The sequence below is a fragment of the Chiloscyllium plagiosum genome, unplaced genomic scaffold (assembly GCF_037043375.1).
Source record: "Chiloscyllium plagiosum isolate Xiang-an unplaced genomic scaffold, Cpla_swu_hap1 HiC_scaffold_37, whole genome shotgun sequence".
In the NCBI taxonomy this organism is placed as follows: domain Eukaryota; kingdom Metazoa; phylum Chordata; class Chondrichthyes; order Orectolobiformes; family Hemiscylliidae; genus Chiloscyllium; species Chiloscyllium plagiosum.
Genome location: NW_028270175.1, coordinates 1,355,258 through 1,371,771, shown reverse-complemented (window position 1 = coordinate 1,371,771; position 16,514 = coordinate 1,355,258). Strand labels below are relative to the sequence as shown.

The 16,514-nt window shown below is 40.1% G+C and overlaps 1 protein-coding gene across 13 annotated transcripts in view; it reads left to right on the top strand.

Annotated features, from left to right (window-relative positions):
* The window catches only part of LOC122540477 (rap1 GTPase-activating protein 1), a 505,352-nt gene that overhangs the window by 340,095 nt on the left and 148,743 nt on the right, over window positions 1-16,514 (top strand). For 12 of the 13 annotated variants that reach the window (XM_043676342.2, XM_043676343.2, XM_043676331.2 and 9 more), the window contains one exon: window positions 3,975-4,068. Coding sequence is in view for 6 of the 13 variants with exons in the window: in XM_043676331.2 (XP_043532266.2) it covers window positions 3,975-4,068 (94 nt within the window). In the remaining 7 variants the exon portion in view is untranslated. Of the gene's footprint in view, window positions 1-2,011; window positions 2,405-3,974; window positions 4,069-16,514 lie in introns of those variants that run through there. The other variant, XM_043676344.2, reaches the window with a different exon arrangement.

Here is a 16,514-nt window from a genome sequence, read left to right as displayed (position 1 = left end):
TTGAGTAATCTCTCTCTTACAGTGTTCAGAATAGTTGTTTGACAGGTCTTTTACCTCAACTTTTGTGTTGGCATTTTATTATCTAAATTGAAGTGTGATGGGTTCAAATTCTATTTGTGACACTTGAACACATTGTCTTGTACTGCCCTGTTTGAAATGCTGCCTGTGAAATAATCTGCAAAGTCCTGACCCAGTCTGTCTCCCTCTCAGATGGATTTGAAGAAGAGGCAGAGGAGTTGTTATTGCCAATAAATCTGCCCCATCCACCAACATGAAAGCAAACTCGTCATTGATCTCATTGCTGTTTATGGGAGCTTGCTGTGTACAGATTGGCAGCCCCGTTTCTCTGCATTAAATTTGAGATTACACTTCAAACTGTGAATTTGTTGCGAAGCTTTCTAGATGACCTGAAATCTTGAAAGGTTCTATACAAATGTAAATTCTTTATATTTTGTTAAATATAAAATAACTTTTTAATGCATCTCGAAGTTCAAACTGTCTTAATTACCATACCAAGATATTATTCTGTGTCTCTATTGATTGCAGTGTGAATATGTAACAGGAGTGGCAGGCAGTGGTTGCTATGTGAGTTGGATTTATTGCAGTCATTCACTTTGGGCGGTATATTAGTGAGCAGATGTAATTGCTGCCTCAGCCATCTCAGTTCACTTTGTAACATCTCCATTAGTAGCTCTGCTACTGTTTGTTCTGGTGGTTTCCCTTTGAGCAAGAAACTTTACCTACTCTTTGCAATGGTACTTTGCACCTTCAGTCTCAGTGGTTACCAATACTGAACCTTTAGGACCTGTGTTAAAATATTGTACATAGTTTGGAGATCTCTGCAAATTTGTATTTAATTATACGGACACAGGTTCTCTGATTCATTCATTTATTGCACTCATGTTGATTTAGCAATCTCTCTGTTTTGAATTCTGTTCCAGAATTACTTGCTTTTTATAATTACATGTTGCTGAGAATGATTTTTGGCAGCAAATTGGGAAATGTAAAAAAATATACTATAAATAATAAAAATTGCGTTTTCACCTTTTGCAACTTGTATCAAACATTGATTAATTACAGCAATTAATGTTTCTTTATTTTAAAGTTCATTCAGTGCTGTTTTTATTAGATGACATATTCTCTGTTTTATGATCCGTTATGTAACTATTACCCTAGTTTAATGTATTTCACCATCTGAAAGCCCTGGAAAGTTTAGGAAGTCATTCACTTTCTTGTTGGTCAGAAATGAAGTGGATTTTTTTTGTCCTGACATTCCTTTGTGCAAAGTAGAGAGAAATACTTATTTGATGAAACAACAGTCATCGAAAATAGGAGGGTTTGTGCTATAGGGAGAGGTTGAATAGGCTGGGGCTGTTTTCCCTGGAGTGTCAGCGGCTGTGGGGTGACCTTACAGAAGTTTATAAAATTTTGAGGGGCGTAGATAGAGTAAATAGACATGATCTTTTCCCTGGGGTGGGGGAACTAGAGGGATAGGTTTAGGGTGAGACGGGAAAGATTTAAAAGAGACCTAAGGGGCAACTTTTTCACACAGAGGGTAGTACATGTATGAACTAAGCTCCCAGAGGAAGTAATGGAGACTGGTACAATTACAACATTTAAAAGGTATCTGGATGGGTAAAGAATAGGAAGGGTTTAGAGCGATATGGACCAAGTGCTGGCAAATGGGGACTGGATTAATTTAGGATATCTGGTTGGCAAAGACAACCTCAATGTATGGGTTTGATTCTGTACTGTACATCTCTGACTTCTGATCACTAATTCAACACTGGTTTTGCTTCATTTACTAAACTAAATGCTAAATGCTTGGTGTGTGAAAAGCTCCTATTGCCAGTGAAACTCAGTCCTGTTCTCTCCAGCAAGACCCTATTTAATATTAATGCAACCTGATGCTATTAAAGATTACAGTGTCAGCTGGGCTCTGTCGGTGTGGTTGTAATTACTGCTGTCCTGCATCACTGCAGCATCCAGGAGAATACAACTCCAGAAGCCCCAAGGAACCTGAAACTCAAAGCTGCCAAGACCATTGTCCCCCCTGCCCCCAACACCACCATTAGCGCCAAATGCCTATGTCTGATACTGAATCCCAAAACCCGTTGTCATGGCAGCAATCCTTCTGGTGAGGTTTGCTTAATTAAGCCGCACTTAATGAATGCAAAGCAAACTCTTGCATAGTGTGTGCTTTACTAGGCAATTTCCATTTCTGGGGAAAGGCAATGTTTAAAGAGCAGGTAGCTTTCTGTCTCCTCCCCAGTAGTGTGTGCTGATGATTTGAACAGGAGTTTGAACTGCGGCTGGCTATAAATTGCTGGTTTGAATCTCTGCAGTGGTACAATCTCACTTCTCTGGCAATACCAAGTCTTTATTTATTGGCTGCTTTAACAAAGTAAGTGAAGTTAAAACATTGCTTTATGTTTCACCTGCTGCAGGTTTTAGTTAAAGGCTTCAGTGTACACGTGAATCGTTTACATACGTAGCTATTTTTGTTATACCTAAGCCATGTACATTTCTGACTGTTTTTCTCCTGATCTGTAAATGCTCCAGAGAGTCATCAAGATATTTTGAGTGGATGTTTTATAGCACTGATGATTAGTAGCTGCTGAGGTTGAAAAGATGCAGGATTCTCATTGCTGCTTAAAGGTTGATTGATGTTTTTACATTGTGGTAGCAGTTCTTCACAGTAACAAGAACACTAACTGGGTTATCACTCGGCTGTGACTGTCTTTCAGCTGTACTCTTAAAATGAACCTCAGACTAATTCCAGTAATCTTGGGGATTTGGGATCTTGGGTGTTTTACGAGTGATAATGTCTGTATTAAAGAGAAAATAAAATGCCCCAAATTAATTCTAGATCCAGCAGTTTTTCTATGGAGAAGGGGGATCTTCATTCTAATATTAATTGCATTCTCACAATATTTTAAATATTTGGCAAAGTGGAAATAGGGTTAAGGTACTTAATGTATTGTATAATTATTTAAATGGTAAAGAATCCAATGCCAGCTATTAAAGATCTCCAATGCTGCATTTGAGAATTGAAAAGGTTTGCTGCTGTGCCTGTGTATCTGATCATTCAGCTGTCAGCTATCTGTTTCTTATGATTTCATTAAAACCCAAGAGTGCTGTGTGACGATTATTTTATTAATGAGGGGGAAAAGAAGTGAGAAGAAATGTTTTTTTAAATTGTGTTAGTTTTGGTAAAATTACTATTAAAACTATGTTGAGACTTTGGATTGTAGTAAACATTTCAACACAGTTACATGGAGCTGAACTCCCTTGATATTGCCTGGAGCAGGACTGACTCGGAGACATATAGAGCTAGCAGAGCCCCAGTCCACTCCCCGGGCTCTGTCAAATTGGATCATCCTCACCATATTGGCAATAGGGGCTGCTGTTATTGATCTCTGTGCTCTTGGATGAAGGAAAAAAAAAATCAAAAAGAGATCCCACCTTAGGTTTGCTGTGTGATTCCCCTTTATATCAATAATTACATCCTAATGTCAAAATGGTTACACTTTTAACCAGATGTGCTCAGGTCCCAGTTTCTACACTGGATCAGTACTGTTTCTATCACTCATGATAATTGTCCATAACCCATACCGGGAGCTACCCGAAGTGACCATGTTAGGTTAGGGGAGGTCGATCCATTATGCTGTTAAGGGCAGAGATATTTTCTAATCATCCTGTTCATTGGTGCAATGCCACACCTCTGGAATTGGTGGGTCTTGAACTCGGGCATCCTGGCTCAGAGGTGGGGAAACTACCACTACACCACTGTTATGGTCAGAGAGTCTGTTGACATATTGAGCAGACTGGCCATTGGTTGGTGGAGGTTGACTGGGGAATGTAGAATAGTAAAGATAGTAATCTGTACTATAGAAACAGAGAAAATGGCTTGCATCAAAGGCAATAGACAGGCATGGTTGTACAAAGCCAATAATTAATTTTCCTCATAATAGGAAACATGATGGAGGAGATCACAACATTTCCAACTCATTAGAACCACCGAGTCCAGAATCACAACCCTCGTACTCTGCACGGTCGTATCTCAAGGTAAGAGATTCTGAAATTTCTTGTTGCATGTGAGTTGTGAATGTTTTACCAGACGTCCAAACTTGCATTGTGAAAATAATACAAGTGTGTTTGAAAGCATAATTTGTATCTTTTAGTTCTGGCTGCTGTGTTAAGCCCAATGTCTGCAGAATGTCTGTATAGAGCATTCCATTGAAAAATACTTCAGGAAAGAGGGAAATTGTAGACCAAGGTGACTGCTCTGCCACGCTGGCATCCCAGCCTCTGGAGGAACTACACAGTTTCTACAGTTCTGCATCTCCAAAGACCGAAATGGCACATTCACCTCATTGTACCACAACCAAAGATAGAGCTGCTCCTGGTGCCAGTGATATAGAAAATGTCACATGACAGCATCCATAAAAAGTTTCACCTACTGTTCATTACAGTTTATCGTAAAGATGACTGGGGATCTGTCTTCCAAATGTCCAGATACAAATTGCCCAAAAATGCAATGCATTTCATTAACAAGATGTAAAAGTCCAGATGGAATGGTGCATAGTAAGCTCATGGTTAGAATGGCATGTGTTTTTAGTCTTTGTGTTTCACATTAAAGATGTTAGGCCACAGAGTGAGAACACCACACTAACTCACAAGTGCGCTTTCTTGCTGTTATAAGGAAATACAAATGCGAAGATAGACACAGAGAGATGTGTTTTTATTAGGATAGAGAGATTGGAGAGTGATTTCATGGTGGTGTTAAAAGTGATGAAAGGAATAGGACATACAAAATAGAACCAAATTATTCACAGAGGTTGAGGCAAGCAGCAGAAAACAGACTGGTTTTGCACCAGAGATTAGCACAAGGTTATAAATTGCTTGACTGTAGTTCCTGGCCCAAGGAGAGACCATCTTGATCAGTAAGAATAAGTTCAAAGGGTGGTTAAAGGATAAATAGATGGTTCCACAAAGCTACGCATTGAATTGGATTCTTGCTCTGCAAAAGTTGGAGGCCCAGATTTTTACAAAGGACCCAGAGCTGCAAAGGGCTGTCAAAGCTTTCGATCTCCTGAGCTTTAATTTTTTTTTCAGGTCTGTGGAGCTTTTAAATAAAATCAGTTATTGCTATTTCACTTTGTTGACATGAGCCTGGGTAGGAGCTTTACTGTTCTGGGATTTGTGCTGCATGACTAATTGTATTACCTTACACTATCATAGTGAATGCCTCTAAGTGAAGAGATTGATTGACAACTTCAAGTCACTATAAAACACTAGCATTTGTTTTCGTAAGAGATTAGTTTCAATTTTCAGTTAGCACTAAATAGCGCTATCACTAATAGACACCCACATTTCTTTTCTGTGTGGTTCCTGAGGTGGATTCTAGGCCTGTTGACATGTAAGGGTAAGTTCGACGGATGTTGGTTGGGAGTGGGACATGGGTTGGCATGTTGCATTAAGTTAGCATTGGGCCACAGGAATGCACAGGATGTGCACAAAAATAAGATCAACATTAGATATGAAATTAGAGAGGTCCATTCAGTAGTCTAGTTACAGCAGAGAAGAAGCTGTTCTTGAACCTGTTGCTACGTATGTTGAAGACCTCCCCAGGATTGGGAATTCTGTCCAGACACACTGAACCCAAGAACACAAATCTGGGCTCATGACTAACATGGGCTAGTTGTGTTGAATTCTTAATTGTTCTTAATTGTCCATCTGTCACAAAGTGCAGCTCGCTCCCTGAAATGAGGCCTTTATTAAAGAAGGGGAAGAGCTGCTCAGTTTCTCATTTTGATTAAAACCTTGAACACAACAACAGAATATATTTTCTTTTACAAAAACTTATTTTCATGAGGCACCTTCATACTGATGGGCCTTCAGTTCTGAACGTAAGAACAGGAAGCTGATTATTGTCATGTACTGAGATCCTATGTTACCTCTAAGAGATGACCTTCTAATATATAGCTCTGTGCTGGCTACAATATAATTGCAAGTAAAACAAATCAAACCTTTAAAGAAGCAAGACCTGAATCTCATAACTTTTTTTTAAAATACTAATGTAAAGGGAAAATGATATTTCTGCTGTATGATTGGTGGGCAAGTAGACTCTGACGGATACAAGTATTGCATAGAGAATGCTGCAGTTAGATAATGACTGACAGTTAACTGCCAATATTGGTTTAAATTTTAAACTGGACAGGTTAACTCCGATTTGTCAAATCATCTTCTACTTTCAAGCTGGGTCAGTGAACACCTGAGTGTTTGTGTTTAAGTCCTTCAGGTATGGAGAGCATGTTGTTCCATTAGTACATGAGGGAAATGATTCTAAATCATGTAATTCCCAAAGTGTGGGATTTTTTTCAACTTCACACTCCTTTCCATTATGACCAGGAGAGGAAGGGTCACAGTCATCCTCCTATCCATTTTTAGGTTCCCTTCCCTTGGTCAGTTATTACAAATTTTTATTTTTCCTTTTAAGAATGTAGTGATCAAATTTCAGTTAAACTTAATCAGATTAAAATTGAAGGAGAACCAATTCTGAGTTTTCCTTGAAAGAAAACTACCTTGAAAGAACAATAAAGTGCACCAGCCAGCATGCACACACATACTGACAGAGCTTAGAGAGAAGATTGTGAGGGCTACACAGTACAGACAGGAATGGAAAGACCAATACAGTTACTGATCTTTGAGTCCCTTGGGTATTGAGAATGAAAAGAACCAAGTGCAACTCTTCAGGTGTTGTTCTGCTGCCTCCCTTTCTCATTCGCTCAAAGGCCACACTGGAATCCCATTCCCCTGCAGATTCTGGAGGATGTGGCAGTGTTTTATTCCAAGTTGGATAAAAGTAGGCAGCCCTTTCGTCTCTCAACACATTGAAGACTTTTTTAGAAGTAGTTAGCAGACCGACCAAAAGTAACTAGTCTTGTTGATTTATAACCTTTCACACAAATAATAGGTGTAAAAATAATAGAGCAATAGTTATGGGTGATTTTATGTTGAATGGGTTAATGTTGAATGGGTTAATCAAATTGGCAAAGGGTAGCTACAACAATGAATTAACAAATTCCTGATGAAGAGCTTATGCTCAAAACATCGACTCTCCTCCTCCTCGGATGCTGCGCCACACGTTTTGACAATGAATTAATAGAGTACGGTAAGGGTAGTTTCCTAGAGCAATGTGTTATGGACCCAACCAGGAAGCAGGCTCCCTTGAATCTGGTAAGGAGCAACGAGTAACTAATAAACCATCTCAGTTAAAGATCTCCTAGGAAGTAATGATCATAACATGATAGAATTACTATTAAATTTCAGTGTGAGAAACGTGGGTCCGAAATAACTGTGTTTAACTTAAACAAAGGGAATTACAGTGAAATAGTGATAGAGTTAGCTATAGTGAAATGGATGGGTAGATTAGCAGGAACAAACAATGTCAAACATCTAAAGAGGTAATTAATGACTCTCAGCAAAAATACATCCCAGAAAAGAGGAAAGATTCAAAGAGAGGGATAAGCCAACCATGGATAACCAAGGCAGCCAAGGAGGGTACAAAGTTGAAAGAAATAGCATATAAAGAGGCAAAGAGATAACTCTGAAGACTGGGAGAAATTCAGAATCCAATAAACGAGAACTAAAAATATAATAGAGATGGAGAAACTAAACTGAGGGCAAACCAGCATGGAATATAAGAACTGATAAAAAGAGCATCGTTCAATATATAAAGCAAAAGAGAGAGGTTAAAGTGCAAATTGACTCCTTCCAAAATGGATCTGAGGAGACAGCTTTGAAGAACAAGGAAATGATAGAGGAGCTAAACATTTATTTTGCATCAGTCTTTATGTTGGGAGATATTTTGAGCATTCCATTAATCCTAAATAATGCAAGGGAAGGAATTGAGTTTCTTTACAATAACTGGGGAAGAAGTATTAGACAAACTAATGGGACTAAAGGCAGATAAGTCCGCAGGCCCTGATGGCTTGTATCAAGAATCCTAAAAGAGGTAACTATCGAGATAGTGGATGCATTTGTTGTCATTTTCCTAAAATCCTTGGATTCTGGAGAAGGATGGCCCATTCAAAAAGGAAGGGAGGCAAGAAGTGGGTAACTACAAGCCAGTTAGCCTAACATCTATTCTTGTGAAAGTATTGGAATCAATTATTAAGGAAGTAATAGCGGAACATTTTGAAAATCATAAGCTGGTCGAGCAGTGTCAGCATGAAAGGGAAATCATGTCTGACTAATTTATTAAAATTTTTCAAGGAATTCTCAAACAGGGTGGATGGGAGGATCTAGTAGGTGTGTTGTATTTGGACTCCAAGAAGCCTTCAACAAAGTGCCTCATTAAAGGTTAAGTCATAGAGTCAGAAGAGAAGAGCCCATGGTGTTGGAAATACTATATTGACATGGATAGAGAATTGGCTCATGGGCAGGAAGCAGCAATTGGGGATAAAGGGTTCTTTTTCAGGTTGGTGACTTGTGACCCAGTGGGGTTCCACAGTGTTCAGTTTGGGATTGCAACTGCTTATAGCTTACATTAATGAGGTGAAGGAAGGAAATAAATGTACCTGTCGCCAAATTTGCAGATGACACAAAAATCCATGAAATGGCAGGTTGTGAGAGGGATACGAACAGTTTACAGGGAGATAGTGATTGGATACGTAAGTGAGCAATAAGTTGGCAAATGGAGTATAATGTGAGAAAATGTGAAGTTGTTCATTTTAGAACGATGTACAAAAGTACGAAGTGTTATTTAAATGGAAAGAAACTGCAGAAAACTGCAACACAAAGGGACTTGGGGATAGTTGTGCACAAAACACAAAGAGCAAGCTCGCAGGTGCAGCAGGTAATCAGGAAGGCCCTTATTTCATGGGGGTTGGAGTACCAGAATAGGGAAGTCTTACTGCAACTGCACAAGGTGCTGGGGAGACCACATTAGGAGTACTGTGAGCAGTTTGGTCACATTATTTAAGGAAAAATATAATTTTATTGGAAACAGTTCAAAGAAGGATGAGCCATGGTGTGGGGGCGGGGAAGTTGTCTTAAGAGCATAGGTTAAACAGGTTTGGACTCTACTCACTGCAGTTGAGAAGTTGAATAAATTGACCTCAATGAGCAATGACTCAAAATAAAGGGGCACCAATTTAAGAGTGAATTGAAGAGGAATTTCTTCTCTCAGAAGTTGAGAGTCTTTGGAACTCCTTGCCACACAAAGCTATGGCAGAGTCTTGTGGATATTGAATGCTGAAAGAGGTAGATTCTTGATCAGTCGGGGAATCAAGGGTTATGGACAAAGTGTAGGAAAGTGGACGTGAGGAATGTTGGGTCAGCCATGGTCCTATTGAATGGTGGAGCAGGCTAGAGGGACTGAATGGCCTCCTCCTGTTCCTATTTTCTGTGGTCTTATACGTGAATGTGTTGTGCAGTTGTGAGTAAATGAGACATACAAATTTTGTGACACCTCAGGATGGTATTTCCAAGGCAGCTGGTTTCATTTCTTACAAGTGAGTTTCCTGGGTGCGGCAGCCATCTGAGTGTCCTGTTTAAAAATCCTTTTAATACTACCAAAGTCTATAATATTAATGTCAAGCAATGGAAGTTGAATATTGAGAGTCCATTTTCTCTACAATCATAACACTTCCATAAAAGTGCCTTGTTTCCAATGAGATTTTCATCTCTCCACTAGTTCAGCTCAGTTATCATTCTCCATGTGTAAAACTATGCAGTAATTAATTTGCAGGTAACACAGTGGCAGAATAGCAGTCTTTTCTATGTCCCACTCTTTTTTTCATTAGTTCTGCTGCTAAACATTACCTGTGCCCAGTGAATCTCAGAATGTAGTCCAGTTAAATACAATCCTTGGGGCTAAAGGGAGTGAAGGATATGGGGAGAAAGCAGGAACAGGGGTCTGAGTTGGATGATCAGCTATGATTCTTGTGAATGGTGGAACAGACTCAAGGGACTGAATGACCTCCATCTGCTGCTGGTTTCCATGTTTCTTTGTTAGGGACCTGCTGGTTGAGTGGGGCCTGCTGGTTGAGTGGGGCCTGCTCGTTGAGTGGGGCCTGCTGGTTGAGTGAGCCTGTGTTAATGGAGAGGAATCAGTGGATGGTGTTCAGCAGCAGAGCTTTGATTATTCTGATTTCTTGCACTCTCCTCCCTCCTTCAATGGTGCTGCAGCCATTTCCAGTATGACAGTGCCTGACCAGAATCAAGGTTCTGCAGCGTAAGCCAGAGCTGACTACTTGCATATTTTTTCAATATCACAATGCATTCATTGCTTGAACCTCTTAAAAGATTGGGTTTGTTTATGTAGCTGAAGTTCTAGGTTTCATATTGCATGTTTGTCAATTTGCCTTTTCTAACCAGGAAGGGCACAGTTCATTGCAATTCTGCACATGGTCTTTATTTTGACGTTTTCTCAACTGTGTCAGAAGAATTGATCCATGTTGAATTATATAACAGTTCATTGCCTTTTTATATATAATGGTAAGATTTTAGAATAAGCATCCGCACTCTGATCCCTTACCAGCCACTGGAGAAAATTGTAGGGATCACCATTTTCCTTAAAAAACTTTCTATAGGTGGTCAGATTAAACTTTGGCAGAGAGCAATGACTGACAGTGGATTGGCCCCATGATCTACACGACTGATTTCACAGAACAGGACCATCAGCTGGCTGTACAGCAGCTGCTGATCCACTGGCCACAGGTGAGTTCTCCTAATGCCTGGAAGGCCTGCTGTATGAACTTACTTTCTGTGAAATCCCTCTCATCAAGGTGAGGAATGTTGATGTCTGAAGATGGAACATTTTACCAGCTAAGTCATCTGATCACTGCAGTAAATAATCCAAGGTCAGTGCTTTGTGCAGTCTGTGATTCATACATTCCCTCTTCACTGCGCAACTGACCCTCAACGCTAACCTAAAAACACAGCTTCCTCATTACTGGTAGCAAAAAGCTTGTACTTAATGGACTCTATTATTTAGTCTTCACTGATCTGATCAATTAATAGAATATTTCTCCTCTTATTGTAAGTAGGACATGAGAGCTGACTGATAAGCAATCAATGAATACTAGCTATTTGAACAGAAATCAGGTTTTATGTTCTCTTAGGGAAATAGTTTGAATACCTCGGGAATACTCTGGCCAGTCAGCTAAAGAGAGATCTTGGTGAGAATGGTTTTCACATCATTCTTGACCTCCTGGACCATCCATTATTGTTCTGTGGCACCTTGCTGTTCTGTTGCTAATTCTCTCACTGCTCATTGTACTAAAGTAAACATGCCGTTGGGACGTTTGCACTTGATTGTGGGAGGAGGGAATTCTTTGCGAGTGCTCCAAGCCTTGAGTTGGAAAAGTTCAACTTGATATGTAAGCCCATGGTTATTTTCACTTTCTGCAGTGATGATGGATATTTTTCACAATGCCTCTTGGCTCCTGTATTGATTAGTCCAATAGTGCGCGGCCACAAAAATAAACATTTCAACAAAGCATGAGAAGTCACCAAACCAGCAAAACAATGTCTTCTCCTCTATTTATGATCCAATTCAAAGTGCTCAGTCCCCATAATTATGGAAAAGTATATTCTACTGTGAAGAATCTTTTCAATGCAAGAGACACCTACAAACACAAGGTTTGGGGGTGAAATATCCATTCTAATTAGTTGGATAATCTGAATTGGATGATCTAGCAATGATCACATGGACCAATGGAGCAGGCTCGAAGGGCTGAATGGCCTACTGCTTCTATTTTCAATGTTTCTATATAATTTAATACTGCAATAAAAACAGAAAATGCTGGAAATAGGGCAGCATGGTCACTAAGCAGTTAGCACCGCTGCCTCACAGCACCAGGGTCCCAGGTTCGATTCCAGCCTTGGGCAACTGTCTGTGTGGAGTTTGCACATTCTCCCAGTGAGTGCTTGGGTTTCCTCCGGGTGCTCCGGTTTCCTCACACAGTCCAAAGATGTGCAGGTGAACTGGCCTTGCTAAATCGCCCATAGGTTAGGCACGTTAGTCAGAGAGAAATGGGTCTGGGTAGGTTACTCTTCGGAGGGTCAGTGAGGGCTTGTTGGGCCGAAAGGCCTGTTTCCACACTGTTCGGAATCTAATCATATGCAGTGAAGCTAGCCAAGTCTGTAGTGCTAGAAAGACAGTGAATATTTCAGGTTGCTGATTTTTTGCTGTGTTCCACTGAATCTGTTGCAGTGTCATTCACAAGAATCCAATGCATAGAAATTACGACAGGCTGTACAGAGAGCAGCTAATTATTTTTAAAAGATGCATTATCATGAAGATTTTAATCTAATGGCTATTATGTCAACTCTGATCTGGGATGGATTATAATGATACCTAAGGGTTTCCACATTGTTTCTTTTAAGTCTTTGGGCATTGTTAAATCTTCTGATGGGGTTTTACCATCAATATGGAGTTTATTGTCGAGGTCATCATTGATGCTAAATATACTCCTCTTGCTGCCCCAGACTGTTAGAGCAGTGATACCATCTGTGCTTTTTGGTATCTTTTCAGCTCTTGGTGGAATTACTATCCAGAGAGGTTTGCTTTCACGCCATCTTTCAAAATAACCATTGCTCTATCATCAAATTAATATCAGATTCAAGTTTCTGGGCATAAACAATGCTGAATCTGAATATAAATCATTAAATGCTCATTGAGTATGAGGAACTTTAATGACAGAGTGAGACAAATGATCAGGTTTAATATATTTCTGTCTTGTATCAGTCTCTAACTGCAGCACAATAATGAAGGGGTTAAGTTCTCCTAATAGTTCAGTGTGTATGGACACTATATAATACTATACACAAAATGTAATCACTTGATTTGAATGAATAAAAAATAATATAGAATGTGAAACTCATTGCAAAACATAATTGTAAAAGGTTTAAAATAAGTGGTTTCTTTTGTTTGGGGTGAATGGGGGATGACATAGTTGGAATGATACGTTGCAACAGCATTAGGCCATGGAGCCCCTCAAACCTATCCTGACCTTTAATGATTTTACACTTGACAACCAAACTGAATATAGAAGACTCAGAGGGAATTAAGAAAGCAAATAGAAGGAAAAAGAGAGTATGAGGAGAGACTGGCAGCTAATGTACTGGGGGTTCCCTCATGAAATCCAAACTGAACTGGTTGCTTCTGTCAGAAATCGCACACGGCAAATCAAAGAACTTTCGTATGATTCCAACTGACGGTAACACTGGACAAATCAGATCCCAGATTGAGACCTGGCTTGATAGACTGTAAGTTTTATTTTCTGTTTGCCATGTAGGTCATCAGTACATATACAAGAGGCTATCAATGTGTATTAACAAAACAATATAAAAGATTATTGCACAAAATGTAAATTATGTTACACTGTACAAGAATTAAATGAAATAGTCTAATTACAAATAACAGAAGGGAGGATTTAATCCTTTTACACCAACAACAACATTACACCCAAATCTCAGTGAAGGGTCTCCACTTTAAAACTCCTTGTTCAGCTTGCATTACTGTAAATAATTTCATTTTGAAAAAATTCTGCATTCATTTGATACTATTTTTGTTAATGTCTCTTCTAAAGCTGTTAAATAGGTTGCTAAATCAGCTCACTTCCTCCTTAACATGACTTCAGCAACTTTATATGATGCCTTCCTGTCTGACACCTCCACAACCTTCTGCTTTTGGCTTTTTTCTAAGTAACTCTCAATGTTCTCCCAAGCCCTTGGACATTGGGCTGCTAGTAAAAGCACCTCTGCCACTGAGAACTTCCTCTCTCATTCAAGCAGAAGCAATTAATGCTCCCCCTCCTCATGCTTCCTCTCCATAAGAGTCTATCTCTCTCTGTGTCTCTCCATCAGTACTGTCTGTCAGACTCTGTCCCTTCCTCTCTGTTTCTCTCCCTCTTTCCCTCTCTGTGTTTTTCTGTCTCTCTCACTGCCTTTTTGTTTACCTGTCTCTGCCTCTGTCTGGGTTGTAAAACTCATGTCAGCAAACACCCTCGCAATCACCATCTTGGGTTGCTTGTCATTTGTTTATTTAAGGGGCGCGATTTATATCGAGGAAGGAAGAGAAGCAGTTTGAGAAATGGGAAAGGAGGGGGGAGTGATGAAGAGAAAATGAGAAACAGGAAAATGTGAATGCAAAATGGTTTGGGCAGAGAGCTACAAAATAATGGAGAGCCCGGGGTTTGCAAAACAGTCAGAAAGAGTGAAAGGAAACAGAGAAGGAGGTGTGTGTTTTATCCTCAAAGTGAATCAACTTCCAACAGTTTAAAAATGGATGGACTGCCAAAGGAGCCAGTGTTTCCACACCACTGACTGGTAAAGATTTCAAAAGATGAAAGATCCTGGTATTGAGCCTGAGGCCAAACTCAGTGTGGTTAGTATCTGCTGAAAGCATCTAAACAAAACTCGAATCTGTTGTTAGCTGCTTTAGAACATTTTTAGTGGATTAGTTGGAGCTTTTCAGAGCCACCAAATCATGATTAATGCAGAACTTGGAAAGCACAGTATTTATTCTTGCAATAAGCTGAATTAGTCATGCAGTGAGAATGTAAATACTGAGTTTGGGATTCTGTAAACTGTTCATTTTATAACAAATTCAGCCCTGAATGAATTCTTTCCAATGGTTTATTAAAAGCTATTGATGTGCAACTTCCTCACACATCCGAAAGATGGCTCTCAGAGCCGGCCAAATGCATATTGTCTGGATTTTGACGGGGAGGGGGGTAGGGTTCAGCACTCACTTTATTATGGAGTAAATCTGATGGCTATATTTGTTCCTCCAAAGTGTGCAGTGTTTCCACTCTCACTGTTAGATTGTAATGGTGGCAAATTTTGGGGTGCTCTCCTCAAGGTCCCACAAAAGCTGCCTGACAGGATGAGGTTCATGCACACAGGTAACAGTGGTTATTATTATGTACAACCCTGCCCCCTCTGAAAGCTTACTTTACAAGTGTGGAGTCTCATTCCATAAAATGTTTCTCTCCCTCTCTCTTCCCCATCCTATAATCCAAACTGTATTTCCCAATACTGTCATTAGTTCATTAAATACAAGAACAAAGAAAATTACAGCACAGGAACAGGCCCTTCGGCCCTCCAAGCCTGCACTGATCCAGATCCTCTATCTAAACCTGTCCATTATTTTCGAAGAGTTGTATCCCTTTGCTCCCTGCCCATTCATGTATCTGTGTAGATACAATTTGGAGATGCTGGTGTTGGACTGGGGTGGACAAAGTTAAAAATCACACAACACCAGGTTTTGGTCCAAAGTGGACTATAACCTGGTGTTGTGTGATTTTCAACCCTGGAAATGTGTTGCTGGAAAAGCGCAGCAGGTCAGGCAGCATCCAGGGAACAGGAGAATCGACGTTTCGGGCATAAGCCCTTCCTCAGGAAACTGATTTTCAACCCTGTCTACATACATTTTAAATGACGCTATCATGCCCATCTCTAATATCTCCGCTGGCAGTGCGTTCTTGTCCACCACCACCCTCTGAGTAAAGAACTTTCCACGCATATCACCCCCAAAACTTTTCTCCTCTCACCTTGAACTCGTGACCCCTAGTAATTGAGTCTCCCACTCTGGGAAAAAGTTTCTCGCTATCCACCCTGTCTGTACCTCTCATGGTTTTGTAGACCTCAATCAGGTCCCCCCACAACCTCTGTCTTTCCAATGAAAATAATCCTAATCTATTCAACCTCTCTTCATAGCTAGCGTCCTCCATACCAGGCAACATCCTGGTGAACCTCCTCTGCACCCTCTCCAAAGCATTCACATCCTTTAGGTAATGTGGCAACCAGAACTGTACACAGCATTCCAAATGTGGCCGAACCAAAGTCTAATACAACTGTCACATGACCTTCCAACTCTTGTACTCAATACCCGTTTAATGAAGGAAAGCATGCCGTATGCCTTCTTGACCACTCTGTCCTGCATGGCCACCTTCAGGGAACAACGGACCTGAACACCCAGAACTTTCTGTATATCAATTTTCTCCAGGACTTTTCCATTTACTGTACAGTTCACTCTTAAATTGGATCTTCCAAAATGCATCACCTCACATTTGCCATTTCTCTGCCCAATCTCCAATCTATCTATATTCTGCTGTATAATTTATACCTTGTTTAATTTATACTTACTGGGTTTGTAAGGGCCTTGTAGTGTAATGGTCATGTTACTAAATTTGCAATCTGGAGCTCTGAGCAAATCAACACAAGTTTAAATCCCATTACAATGACTATGGAATTTAAATTAAAGTCCTAGAACATAAAACACAGAACATTTCAACGCAGTACAAGCCCTTCGGCCCTCAATGTTGCGCCGAATTCTGGAACTATTCTGAAGCCCATCTAACCTACACTATTCCATTCTCATCCATATGACGATCCAATGACCATTTAAATGCCCTTAAAGTTGGCGAGTCTACTACTGTTGCAGGCAATGTGTTCCGCACCCCTACTACTCTCTGATTAAAGAAGCTACCGCTGAT